The sequence below is a fragment of the Larimichthys crocea genome, chromosome III (assembly GCF_000972845.2).
Source record: "Larimichthys crocea isolate SSNF chromosome III, L_crocea_2.0, whole genome shotgun sequence".
NCBI lineage: Eukaryota > Metazoa > Chordata > Actinopteri > Sciaenidae > Larimichthys > Larimichthys crocea.
Genome location: NC_040013.1, coordinates 20,933,458 through 20,947,876, shown reverse-complemented (window position 1 = coordinate 20,947,876; position 14,419 = coordinate 20,933,458). Strand labels below are relative to the sequence as shown.

The 14,419-nt window shown below is 40.6% G+C and overlaps 1 protein-coding gene across 2 annotated transcripts in view; it reads left to right on the top strand.

Annotated features, from left to right (window-relative positions):
* The window catches only part of pcnx2 (pecanex 2), a 29,054-nt gene extending 24,064 nt beyond the window's left edge, over positions 1–4,990 (top strand). For both annotated transcript variants that reach the window (XM_027277762.1, XM_019258967.2), the window contains exons 34-40: positions 250–407; positions 574–690; positions 1,890–2,068; positions 2,411–2,577; positions 2,659–2,733; positions 3,315–3,491; positions 4,563–4,990. In XM_027277762.1, coding sequence (XP_027133563.1) covers positions 250–407; positions 574–690; positions 1,890–2,068; positions 2,411–2,577; positions 2,659–2,733; positions 3,315–3,491; positions 4,563–4,739 — 1,050 coding nt within the window. In that variant the 3' untranslated portion in view covers positions 4,740–4,990. The remainder of the gene's footprint in view (positions 1–249; positions 408–573; positions 691–1,889; positions 2,069–2,410; positions 2,578–2,658; positions 2,734–3,314; positions 3,492–4,562) is intronic.
* The last annotated feature ends 9,429 nt before the right edge of the window (positions 4,991–14,419 follow it).

Here is a 14,419-nt window from a genome sequence, read left to right as displayed (position 1 = left end):
GTGCACTCATTTCCCGCCAATCCTCTTCTGCAAGAGATGTTACAACTATAAAACTAAAAGGTCTCCTGGATGAAGCCAGTATATGTATAATGTGTGTGTGTATATATATCATAAGAGACCATGTAATGCCACAGGAGGATGATAAAACATTAATCACTTAATAGTCCTTTAAAAGGTAATTTGACCATCACGTCCTCTTCAGTCTTACTTCATTTCCTGTATAATCTGATCTAATCTCTCTCTCTGCAGATCAATAAGGAGTGTGTGCGAGGGCTGTGGGCAGGCCAGCAGCAGGAGTTGGTGTTTTTACGGAACAGAAACCCCGAACGCGGCAGCATCCAGAACTCAAAGCAAGCACTGAGGAACATGGTCAACTCGTCCTGCGACCAGCCGCTGGGCTACCCCATGTATGTGTGACACGCTGCTATGCTGCCGATGTTTAAGCATTGAATTTAAAGTTTGCATTGATGAAAACATACAAAAAATATTTAACTTTTAGGTATTTAACTCTCTTATCTTTACAAGTTCTGTCTATTTGCAGCTATCCTTTGTTGCCTTCTGTTTTTCTTTCAGGTACGTGTCACCCCTAACAACATCATATGCAGGAACACACCGGACGCTCCGCAGCATCGGAGGAGGCGCTTTAAGCCTGGATGTCATTCGTTCCTGGCTCTGCTCTAAATGGTTGCGGTCAGTTAAGAATAAACTTGTTAATTCTGCATATTCATCTTACATAAGTTGCATCCTCCTTCATCTCGACAAACCCTCCCATGACTGTGTACTTAAATGGACATTTTTCTCATGCTCAGTTTAGTCTGTTCCTGGAACAACTCTCAGTCTCTCAGGGCCCTTGAATAAGATGGACAAGGCTGGGTTTAATTCATTTGGCATCATTCAGAAGCATGCACTGAAAAAACCTCTTACAGTCATCTAGCCTCAGAGGCCGTATATAATCAATTAGCTGAGGGTTGTTGCTCAGATGTGGACAATGATGCTGCTGCAAAAATCGGTTGTATTAGTTTGATTACCTTCACACGATGTCCATCACATCCACAGTGGTCACATGATAAAACTATTTTAATTATGTTTTTTGAGCTGTTAAAGAGAAACATTAGTGTTTAAATGATGTGCATGACGCATGACTTGATAGTTACTTCATATTATCCACTCATCCAGCTGCTTGTATTTGTTGGAAATCACTCTGGATAATATGCAAACTGCAGTGTAATGCTCCGGCTGCCTGCTGAGTGAGTGCTTCTCTGTGGATTCACAGATATTGACTTAGTGGAAGTCGATGCTGGGAAAAGAAACTTCCCCCGCCAACTTAATCTAGTCTTAAATACATGTACGGGGACAGTGGGAGTGCACACTTGAGAGAAAATGTTCCTCTGGCTCTCCCTCCATCCTCACTTGTTCTTTCTCAATCTCTCTTTAATACATTACCTTCAACTTAGCTCTGCATTAACCCCTGCAGGTCAGCTAATGGTGTGTGTGTGTGTGTGTCTTTGTGATTGTGTGGTTTTCTCTTAAGCTTTTTAGGTGGCTGAGTTTTCCTTTCAGATTAGATTATATTTTTAATCCTGTTCCATCGGCCTTGAGTTGAAGGTGCTGTCTTAATTTCACTAAGTAGCCACGGAGATTCGCCGTGCCCCGTCCTGCCAGAAGACTTTTAACTAATTTAATAGGAAGACTGCCCCAGTGTGTGTGTCATATATGCTAGCACAGTTATGTAACATCTCTGTGTGAGTTTATGTTTGTGTGTGTGTGTGTGCCTAACCAGCTGGAACAGCTAAATTTTTTATGGCCCTTTGCCAGTTGTGTCCCTTGCACTGATGCAGACATGAATAAATAAATCAGAGCTGTGTGTGTGTGTGTGTGTGTTCTTGCAGGGTGCGTAAGGACAACCTGACCAGCTGTAACAGTGGTGTAAACATGGAGGATGTGGACTGCGGTGCCGGTGGTTCATCCTCGCTGAGCAACAACCGCCCGTCCTCTGTCACGTCCAACAGCTTGAGCCTCTACCAGCACAGAGCCAGGACGACACACAGCCACAGACACCATAACGCAGGTACACACTAACACACACCAAGTGTCTCACTATGCTCGTGTAAAATCTTTATTGACTGCACTGAAGAGAACGAGATCGTGGCCTTAGAGAAAGGTTTATGAGCTCGGACATCCGGAGGGAGCTCGGAGTAGAGCCGCTGCTCCTTCACGTTGAATGGAGCCAGCTGAGGTGGTTCGGGCATCTTATTAGGATGCTCCCATGGCGCCTATCATTTGGAGGTGCACGTCTAACCAGGAGGAGACTGTATACATTATATAATTTATTTTCACACGTGTTGCACATTTGGTATTTGGGATAATTATGTGTGTGTGTGTGTGTGTTCGTGTGTGTGCGTTTCTGCAGCGAGGAGAGAGTACCGCAGTCGGTCGGTTCAGCCTCAGAGTCAGCGTCCACCTGTCAGCAGTCAATCAGGACCCATTCTGGACTCAGGCTCCACCCACGGGCTTGTCCAGCGTCTGTCCAACAGTCAGCTGTCCTTTAACACATCCATAGCTTCTATATTCTCCCAGGTACACACACACATTACTCAGTTGTAACTACCTTATTTACTAAAAGAATAAAGTGATGAAAGGATCTTTCTCTGGCTTCAGGTCCCTCGCCTGTCAGGAGCCGGTGGGATCAGCTCGCAGCTCCAGGCAGCGCAGCATCAGCAGCGCTCCAGCCAGGTACGAGTTACATCTCTGTACATACTCACTTTGTGTCGGTTAACACACTACAGCAGTTCTCTGTCATGTTTGATGTACTCAAGTCCAAATTTGAGGTACTTTATGTAAATATTACCATTTTATGCAGCTGTATACTTCAACTCCAATTTATCTCAGGGGCAAATGTACTCCATTACATTTGTCTGACAGCTTTAGTTACTCAATCAAATATGTAAAGACGTCATACACCACATACAAATTGAAATATTCATGTAATATGAATGAATAAAACCTGTACAAGCCAAACAGATGCATTTCTAAGTAGACATATAACTATAAATGTAGTGTCTGGCTGCATTTTGTATGTGCAGAGGTTAAGTGACGTTCAGGGTTTATTCTTTGTCATTATCATAAAAACTCATCCAAGAAAGTATTTCACAGCTGATGGCCAAAGCATGTGATCATAGTGTATTACTGACTACAAGTTATTCTTAGACACAGCCTGCTGTCTCTGATAATTGTTTGTGCCTGAGAATATTTGTGCTCCCACGCATCATCTTAGTGTTTACTGTACCTTGTTTCTTTGTGGTGTCTTCGCCCAGGTCTCCTCGTCTTCGTCCACTCTCAGCCTGCTGTTTGGGAAGCGTAGTTTCTCCAGTGGGTTGGTTATCTCTGGGCTGTCTGCTGCTGAAGGGGGCAACACCACAGATACACAGTCCTCGTCCAGCGTCAACATCGCCATGGGGCCGTCGCACAGGTCCAGCAGCAGGGCCACGCAGGTAGGGAACAAAGACCCTGCACAGCCCGAGATAGATATACAGAATACATAAAGTTTACCTTATGATAAAAAAAACTGTTGTGTAAGAATCACATTTAAAGGTATTTTGGAAAACTTTTCCTTTAAACTTTCCTTTTTATTGTACAGCTTTATGATTAAACACTTATTTGGTAATCTCTACATTGCGTTTTAGTCGGCTTTGGTTGCAACAGTCCATGTAGAAAGCAGAACACATTGGCTGTAATGCGATCTAGGAACCCATCGGCTCTTGTCTGACGACAGTTTAGTTTTTCATTTGCAGATAACTTGTGTGTTTCTTGTCACTCTTGCATATCAAGTTGCTAATTTTACTCCAAAGGGATCCTTGGCCCGGATATCCACTATCTGTTTTCTAGATATCCGCTGACTAAACCCGATACCCAGAAACATTGGCTGGTGCTGCCAGTGGTTAAATCGTCTTCAGACGATAGCTGATGGATTCAGAGATTGCTCGTGTGTTCAGCGATAACATTTCTGAAAGAAACATTTAAAAAGATTCAGAGCTAGACTCCTCGGCTAGTTGTTTCCCCCTGCTTCTAGTCTTTATGTGAAGCTAAGGTAACCATCATGCTCCCCAATAGGGGTGTCAATACAGCGATATATCACCGATATATATCTAGTATCGTGACAGGCCTACTATTCTCTGGTGAATGCTGCGTAAGTATGCCTCTCATGCTACCCTGAGGCCAAAATGTCAGTATGACACACAACATTACTGTAGCTCATAATTAAATTGGCAGAGTGGATACACCCTCAGGACAAAATGTACATGTTTAGCTCTACTAATGGTAACACGCTGCATGAATCGATGCACTTTTATTTGTGAGGTATAATCAGTGTTAAGCCTCTAGTGACCTCTCATTCATAGCATCATCTGAAAGATCAGAGAGGACACAATAACAATCTTAATAGCCATTGTGAGAAAATACAAATCTGACTTGCTGCTTGGATGCAAAATGGTGTTAAGTAAAGTTCAGGTTTTAACAGAAAATATCGCAGTAACGTGTCTCTTCTCTCTTCCTCTCTTCCTCAGTGGACGTCAGAGCCATATGAGAGTATAGACGCGACCTATTCCAACACCGCCATCACGGTTAAAGACAGCGCGCAGTCAGGCGACAGAGGCCACAGCCAGGGATTAGATAAGACCCAGGAGGACTCGGCATCTGCCTCGACCACTGCTCCGGAGGCGACGGATCAAAAGACTGTCTGAGAGAGAGAACACACACACACACACACGAGAGTGCCCATACACATATACATACACATATACAGAGAGGACTGTATGAAAAGTACACATATACACATTCATACAGAGGATTGTATGAGAGAGCACCCATGCACACCGACCTGCCTCTTCTCCTGTCCTCAGCATGTGGTCTCACCTTGTTGTGTGAATGTAAACAAGTCTGAAAACATGATCTTGGCCGATCCGGTTGATGAAATAAAGATGTTTTTAAATGAGGCTGCCTCTTTCTAACACTGGTCATGTGACTTATAGTGTAGAGGTTTGTTTGAATGTGTGTGTGTTATGATGGGAGGTTCATACTTGTGTTGGAACGGTGACTTTTTTTACACAAATATCCCCTTTCTTTAGATTTTATATTTGAACGTTTCACTTTGAATTATCCTGTATGGTTTCAAATGATACAAAGCAAACCCTCCAACGAATAATGCTGTAAATGTTTCCGCTTTCCAGAATGATATTGTTTGAGGCCAGCATGTGATCCCTAAGACCTTTTTGCCTTCCAGGTCAGCATTCAGAGCTCCTCCTCTCCTCTGAACACTTCTCCCCAAGGCACAAAAACACTCTATGGAGCACTACTTGACAGTACATAATTGTGATGAATAGTTTTACATTGTGGCTGACTGAAACCGGAAAAGAAAAATAAATCAGATCAGCTCCTACGGGCCTGCAGGATTAAGCACAGGGTTTTAGCTGTATGATTAATAACTTAGACATGGTAGGCATTTATTTTATTTACCTTTTTAGGCCAACAAAAACCAAAAAAATAATAAATAAAAGTTTCAGTATTACTCGTAGTAAAGTACAGCTTGAATATGAAAAATCCAAATATGGTTGGTCAAAGGTAACCTCATATTTGTAACCCATGGCATGTCACTTAAAGGACTAGTGTGCACCTGAACAAGAATGTAGTGGCATATATTCTCCTTGACTTTCCCGCTCCTTCATAGCATAATACTGAAAGTAAAGTAGCCCGAACCCTATCCAGAGCCAGTGTTTAGTGTCTGTTCAGGGCTACTGTAGAAACATTGTGGACATCTAAAGATAAAGGGATCACTCTAAGGTTATAGAAACATAATGATTCTTATTGTCTGGTGATTATAGACTGGAAAAAAAAGAGTAGAGTACCATGCGATCAACAACTACACCACTAGATGTCACTGAATCCTAAATACTGGTCCTTTAAGGGAAGTTTAGGGAGAACATGAATGTCTGCAGACACTTCACCAAAAACTATAGATGTCAACCTCATGGTGCTTTAAAGTCCTCCTCCAGTTGTAACATCTGGGGACCATGAACGTCGTTGCAAATGGTACCAATCATCCATTCTCCATAACCGCCAGGATCCTTCTTGTGATTGCCATTCAATGAAGTAGATGTTGAGATATTTAAGTATTCCCAAACCTCTGGTTCAAAGAAAGACACAGTCACACTTGGCAAAAATCTATTAAGTATTTATTGTAAGTTGTTACATTTAGATTTCTTTCTCTAGCAGCACTATTTAAATTACAGATATTCAAGGGCAGTTACCATAGATTGGAGTTTTCTCTTAATGCAAGATGTCATCGTGTAAACAAAGACAGAGACTGAACCGTAGATCAAAACGTACCACAACTGTTGACGTGATGATAACTCATATGAAGTTAAAGGCTGATGAGCAACAATTTTTTGTCTTTTTCAGATAAAACAAAATAAACAATGACTTGAAAATAAACCTGTTCAAAAATAAATTAAAACAGTACAAAACAAACTAGAAACAGTTTTTTTTGTGACATAGTTACAGTTTCAGTTGGATCTGATATGGTTGCTTGTAAGCCACATCAGTCACACATAAAAATGTTCAGTGCCTGTTGTACAAAGTCTTCAGGTCTGTTGGTTACATGTCAACAAAGTAGATAATATGTGGATGATTCAGAGAGATGACACAAACCCATGACAGCAACGTGAAAAAAAACTAAAAACAACAAAACTTTGAGTCCAACAGAACATGTGATTTTATATTCCAACAATTCTTTCGACCCCTTTACATTGAAACAAAAGGTAGATTATAATTTTGGCACATATTATCCACCAAAGAAGCATCGTTGTACTTACTGGGACAGTTGCATTGGCAAATTCAATCTTCCTCTCAAGAGATTTTAACATAACTCAACAATTTTAATCTCTTCTTTTGAAGGAATAGTTTGACATTTGGGAAGTACTCTTACGTGCTTGCCGAGAGTTAGTTGAGAAGATATGAAGCTGGAGACAGTTTAGGATTGGCTCAACCATGAAACAATAAATTGTTCTTTTTAAACTTTTGCACATAAATAAACAAGATAAAATAAGTGAGTTATAGAAGTGTACGGAGCCAGACTTGTTCCAAAGTCGGTTTGTCTGACAGCCCTTTATTCTGGAAAACAATGTCCATTGCTTCAAAGACTTGTTGTTCTGGAAATACACAGTCTGGTACTTATTTTTAGCCAAACTGTGATCTTTCCCTAAATCTAAACAAGTCTGGTCTGGTCTGGTCTGTCACTAAGGTCACCATACCACCTGATTGCGTTCTTTACTGCATGTCCAAAACTCAAAGGAGAGAGTTTCGAAGCCTTTCAAGCATTGGGCTTTTGTTTTCGAGATAATGGGCAAATGGACTTTAAGTCCAGTGGGACATTTATTTGGTCTGTTGGGATTTCAAGACTATAGACCACTGGAACAATAGTCCATCCCCAGTACTACAGCTTCATAGTTAATGCACAGATTTGAACTCTCAGCAAGAAGTCCCAATGATGTCAAAGTATTTCTCCACACCCATCAAACTTAAACTGCAGTTTTACACAGTTACACATTTTCTAATCTCGACTTGGGTGTAAATATATATTTCTTTAATTTCGATTCTACTGTCCTTGGTGAAAACTAGTCACATCTGTTTTGTACTGTCATGCAGAGAATTGCCAATACTAACATAATTAAATGTTTCTCACAATGTACAAATTCCCTAATGCTCAGTGCTGTTAAATCTGTACCAGCTCTGTCTTGAAGTAGAGATTTACATCCCTGTAAGACGAGGCTAGATGAGACGAGTCCCTCCTGTGCTGTTCTACAACAGATGTTGGACTATTAAGATAGAAAAGTCTTGTCAATGCTACACTTAAGGGATTCCTGCATCTCAGAGCACTTCGGTCGGTGACTGCTGATCGAGGACTGATGATCAGTTTCCTTTGATAAAATTCAAAGTCCTGATGAAAAGCAATCAGATCCTTCGGCAGCACCACCACCACAAAGCGACACGGTGCTCTGAGATGTTCGAGGAAGTTGCACAATCTATTGAACTCAGGAGCTCATTCTTTATCGGCTACTGTTTGAAGCTCAGCTGTCATTTTCTCGTGACCACAAGGATAACATTTCACCTGCCTTGATGTAAATAAAACAGTCAGGATCTCAAGTCATCATCGAAAGTTGCCAAGCAACCAGTGAAAAATAGTGAAAAGTTGAGCTTGACTGACCAAACTCGTAAAAAGCCTGCCGCACTAGCACTGTCCTGGTAAAATTGCTCTGCAAGTCATGCACGTGGAAATAACCAACCATAGTCTATATTTGTTAATACAAAGAGGGTCATTCTGGCAATTCATAAGACACTCAAAACAAGAATTAAGAACCCATAACCGTCAATATTAGTGAAACATACTAGAAGAAAAATATGAACCTCTCAAAAGAGTTTCTGATATTTTTAATTGTCTGCATACTGCAGTACTTGAATACATACTCATACAGTATCGTTTATAGCAAATAACTGAATTATTTCTTTATTTAGCAAAAAGCATGCTGAATAGAAAAAATGTCACTTTTTTTAATTGCCCAAAGTGACAGTAAAATTCTTTTTTATTTTCACCTGCAGATCATCTCTCGACGACTGTGATCTATCTACAAAGGCATGACAAAAACCAAGAGGTTTAGGCATCTAAATCAATAAAGAGAAACGTGATTGCCTAAAACTGTTGAAAACCAACTTCAACCAGTACCTGCACAAACATAATCTCTTTCCTAAAAGTAGCACAAACACCTCCGGAAGAGGTTACAATAAGACAATATGAGGGTGACAGTATTCATGTAGGAGGAACAAACATCAGTGTGATTTTTGCTGTAAAACTCTCGCTCGAACTGCTATTAACAGTGTTCGTATGTGTGATTTCACAGGGAGAGAGAGAGAGAGAGGAAGTGAGACAGACAGAAAAAAAGAGAGACAGAAAGAGATCTTGAGGTCTGTTGTGAAGCATAAAGAGGCACCAAATCCAACCGAGGGAAAACGCACAACGCAGGTTTCAAAACCGACAAATCGGGTCGATAAAAACCTGTTCTTTCTTTAGCCGTGATGCACTGTGAGTAACTGTGGGAAAAATCTAAACAACATCAACATCAACCCCTCCTATCCTCATTTCCAGGAGCTACATTTTTTTTTGTACAAATAAAAGAGTAATAAAATAAATTATTAGACCTAAATCAAACCTCAACTCGAAGCTAAAAGTGGCTCGTGAGAGCTGAGTGGACGGTCTCGTAAGTAACTTATTGACTTTTCTTACATCTTGCATTTGGAGTATTAAAAAAAACAAAACAAAAAAACACTTAAACCCACTTCTGCTGATGTGTTCGGCATCAACGCTACTGTATAAACACAGTGATAGTCTGACTGGATGTGGCTACAAAAAGAAGAAGAATAGAAAAATAAGTTGTTGTTGTTTGCTGATGACATGGTGCTTTACTCGTTTAATTACAAATCCACTTCATTAACAGCTGTGCAGAGTGCACTGACAAAACAACAAAAACATAATCACAATAAAAATGTTAATTATTTAATGGCATGTGGAGTTTTTATTTTATTTTATTTTTTATTAATGAATTACTGGTTATAAAGTGTGACTTACGTATGAACAGTGCACATCTCAAAAGGCAGATACCATTAATGACTCAGCTTGTTTTTCCAGGTTTGCTCCAAGTCAGCCCTTCAAAGTGAGAATATGTAACCTTTGAATGAAGAAATAAGTCGACCCTCACAAAAATGAATGAGCGCTCAAAGGAGTTTGGCGTCGGAGCCTTACTTGGTCTAGCTTGTGGTTGTTTTTGCACAGATCTCACAGTCAGTTTCGTTGACTTTATGACTTGATTATTCTCTGCTTGTGCTACTTTTATCATTTACCCTCCTCCTCCTTTAACCGTCACCTTTTGTTTAAGAAAAGTAAAAAAAAAAGACCAAACATTACAATGAAAAACGACAAGGACGAGTCCTGTGTGACCCAAACAACTCATTAACCTCACAGGCTGGCTGGGGCTGCATAACAAAAAAAACTGTCATGATGTTGGTTGCTCCTTAAATAAATAAAGTTTTCTACCCCTCACCCAGTTAGGAAATACTGCACAGGCTCAGCTACTTGTGTCGTAGCCTGAGGAATGAGAGTTTTCTTCAGTCGGTCAACTTTACAGTCATTTGAGTTCCAGTCGTCTAGATCATCTTACCAAGACTCCAGCACACAGCCACATAATGTCAAACAACAACACATTTATTTGTTTCAGCAAGGTTTCTTTTTTATCATCACAAAGGCATATACTATTTTCTCTGTATATTACTTGTTTATATATAAACATATACGTATATATATATACATATGTGTTTATATTTATATAATATTTATATAGAAACAAAAATAAGCGTACATTTTTGCTGAATAAGATTGAAGAATATCAGCAAAGGGCAATGTAAACCATGGTCCATCTAAAACAGGTGAAAGGTGCGGTAGTTCGCCCTTTCCCAACTCACCCACAGTAACAGATTTGCATAGGCAAAAATGGGATTAGCCCTTAGACAGTGGATTCCTGAATTCTTTACAGAGATGCAAAATCTAGTTCAGCTCAACACAATTTAAAACAAACATACATACAAACAAAAAAATAATAATAATAATAATGTCGACTAGGCCAAGCTCTCTTTAACCCCTCTGGTCATATACATAGTCATTTTTCTGTGCACATTTTTGTTTACAGTGTTAGGCTTCAAGTAGATCTAAAAACAACTCGTACATTGACAACTAGATGTGAAATAAATTAACCAACATGAGAGGTAGTGAAAAGCCTACAGAGACGTTTGTTGTTGTTGTTGTTGTTTTTGTTTGTTTTTTATACAAAGAAAAAAAAAAACGTGTCAGTAAGGCCAAAGCTTCGCAAACCTCCTCCACCATAATCAGGACACTTCAGCTCTCAACCTTGTTTTCAGTCAATAAAACCACAGCCACGTGTCAAAAAAAATAAAAAAAATAAACCCAATCACTTGGTACCCATGGAAAAATTTAAAAGACAAAAATCTAAACTCAGCGATGACACTACATCACTTCACATCGTCATCATTGCTTGTAAAATCCACATTCGAATTGCAGTTATTAAAAATAAACAACCATGTACTCCCCCCCCCCCCCGCCGCCCTCCCCACCCCTACTGTGTAAAAGTCACAATAAATTAAGAGGAAAGGACATGAGCAGAAAACGTGTGTTTCTGCTGTGTCTGTCCTCCCTGTAAAACACTGTTACCTGGGTTTCTGCTGTGTCTGTCCTCCCTGTAAACCCTGTGGAGTGCTAACAGAGTCAGCACAGGGCAGAGTCTCCTGCCAGCCTCTAAACCTGCTGGCTTCTCTGCTCACACCGGGGACAGTTAGCTCCCCCACGAGTTACGAGTACTCAATAAGGTAAAACACATCTCACAATTTATAAATGTAAACTTGGTTTTTTAATTGCACCATGATTTCATTATCTGGTTCTGTTGGTGAAACATTCTCGTGTTGATGACTGTATAGACTCAGCGACAAGGGAGCGAGTGCAGAAGAGGTCTGCAACAAAGAGTGACGGGCATTCTTCTGCTGAGTCACAAAGTTACAGAGTTGTCCAAATACAATGCCTAAAATGTTTCCTGGAAATAAAAACTGCTTCAAGGAGTAAGTGTAAATACTGATCCTTCAGTATCAGATTTATTCCTCTGCCTCTGATCAACTGAGCGCATGCATGCACAGCTCTTCATTAAAGCAGCCAAGCAATATGAATCAAGTCCCTATGGGTATTAATGTAGTCTGCATGTGAGTACTGAATATTGCCAAAGATTAAATATAGTATATTTTCAATAAGGAACATTGCAAAACTGTCGAGATTATTGGTTTAAACTTGCCTCCTTTGCTTTACAGTGTCAATTTTACTGATTTAGGGTACATTCAGACAGGATGCTGCGGTTTTTCTATTCATTTGAGTTGGGGTAGTGCGTTTTGGCCACAGGGGTGACCGCTAAAAAAAAACGCAGCAACCTGTGGCGCAGAAATTTTTGGAAAAAAACGCAGCCAAACATCACTTTGCAGGCTCAGATTGGTCAAACTCCACCACAGTCAGCCTGAAATGTCTCTGAAATTGAGACTAACCAGGTAGATTCATGGACTAGACTATACCTGGATTTGTTTATTTCATGTACCCTTCTAAATCTGCATCCAGCTCGTAATTTACGCTGCAAAATGGTCGACTCGAAGAAGTTTAACTTGCTTCAAAATCTGATGGTTTGAGTCGAGAGACATAGACTGTGAATGAGAGTGAGCGAGCACTGGCATCGATGACGGTGTTAATCAGAGAAATAAAAAGCTATTTCCGGATTATCACGAACAGACACACCTCCAGCAGCGCCCCATTACCACCGGATGCTGTCTGAATGAACCCTTACAGCCAATATTCCCAAACTGAAAGCCTTTGCAGCAAAATGATAGCTTGGTTTCGAACCGAAGACTTCATCGATTCCTTTTCTGTAAACTAGAGGCAGCCAGATTCAGTGGCATTAAAAACACTTCTCGTATCCTGAAAGGTGTCTCGGTTAGTAATTTCAAACAGACCCCCCCAATCTATAGCGACAAAAGTCTGCTAGGCATGCTACTCCTAAATGTAATCTAGCTCAAACTTGGCACGTGGACTTCAGGTAGTTAAAAGGAGGTGGCAACGTGAACGCCTACGTTTATCAGTGAGGAGTGGCACTGTTTCATTGACACTTTAAGACTGTGCTAACCCACCAAAACGGAGAGGTCTGCTATCCATCGTGTGGCATAATCAATAAACTTGGAGGCCCAGTTAATAATAATAATAATAATAATATTAATAATAATAATAATAACAAAAAAAAAAAAAAAGCATATACTGCACTCATGCACTTTCTACTGCACATCCACAGGCCGGAAACAAAGTTCATGTTCAAATGTTCACATCATTAAAAAAAAAAAAATGTCCTTTTATATACTAAAAATGTTAGTGGGACATTTGGCAAGACCCTCCCACCCCATTAAGTTTTTTTTTAATATTATATATATATTTTTTTTAAACTGTTTCTTTAAGTGTGTAACTGTACCATACACGCACACACACATAGCCATTATCATCGCATGCTGTCAAAGTCCGATTAGAAGAAACAAACCAGAGTGCGCGAGGGGCTGGCAGTGGGGAGGGTTGGAGGATTAGCATGGCCTTGCCTACAGCATGCTGAAGCCTCGTTAGACTCAACAAGGCGTGACGCTAACCCTCTTCACTAGAAAACAAAAAAACGAGTGTGTTGAATGGGGCAGTAGCTAACTGAAGGACTACCGTTCACTCTCCCCCGCTTCGTGTGCTGGACAAACAGACGTGTACCGGAATGGCCGAGACTCTAGTCACATCTAATATCTCTTCACAGCGTTGTTGTTTTTGTTTTTTTGACATCTGCAGTGTGATATTGGACGTCCAACTTCATGTTACCTACAGCATCTAAAGCTAAAGCCTTACAGACAAAAAGGCCAGGGCTCAATAACCCCGTCAATCAATCAGTTAAATCAGTGCCTGCTGCGTCTGCTCTACGTTCTCCGAGCAGGACCAGCTTTCCGTAATGCTCGATTCGTTGTTCAAACACTAGAAGGTAAACCCTTCTTTTTTTGTCTTTTTCAACGAAATGTTGATGACTATTTGGAGTCGATGTGGGTTTTTTTTTTTAGTTTCTCCAGTGGCGTTTCCGCCCCCCTCCCCACATTTGGGTACCTGTGCTTGTCAGGCTTGTGATGGTCTGAGTTTGGAGGGAAGAGAACGAGGAGGAAGGAGGAGGGGAAATAAAGGATGGGAGGTAGGGATCGTTGGACAAACTGTGGTTGCTTTTCCAGAAAAAACTCCAGCAGCGCTTGTGCTGCCTTTTCTTTACACGTAAAAAGGCATTGTGATTTTCTCAGTGGAGAGATTTTTTAAAGTTCATAAGTAATAATAATAGTACATGTAGCTGCCCAACCACAATTCTAGCCCTTACTTCTCCCAGTTAAAGAATCCTAAAGAAGGAAAGTGCTTGGATGGACGGACGGATGGATGGATGGACAGGTGGATGGATGGGTAGGTGCTGCTGCTGCAGAAGCCATCAAATCTCCTCAATAAAAAAACTGCAGTAAGCCTTTTAATTGGCAGAAGTGTACTTTTTTTTTTTCCCTTCACTGATCAAAGACAGCCAGACAGAGAGGCAGGTCACCTCACCCCCCGTCTTAATACATCTCAATATTCAAAAAAACGGTTGCAGTCCGTGGCTTACATCGTCAAGCTACTGTAGAGAAAGAGAGAGAGTTACATGCAGAGCCAGTGCTTCTACTGGTTTAA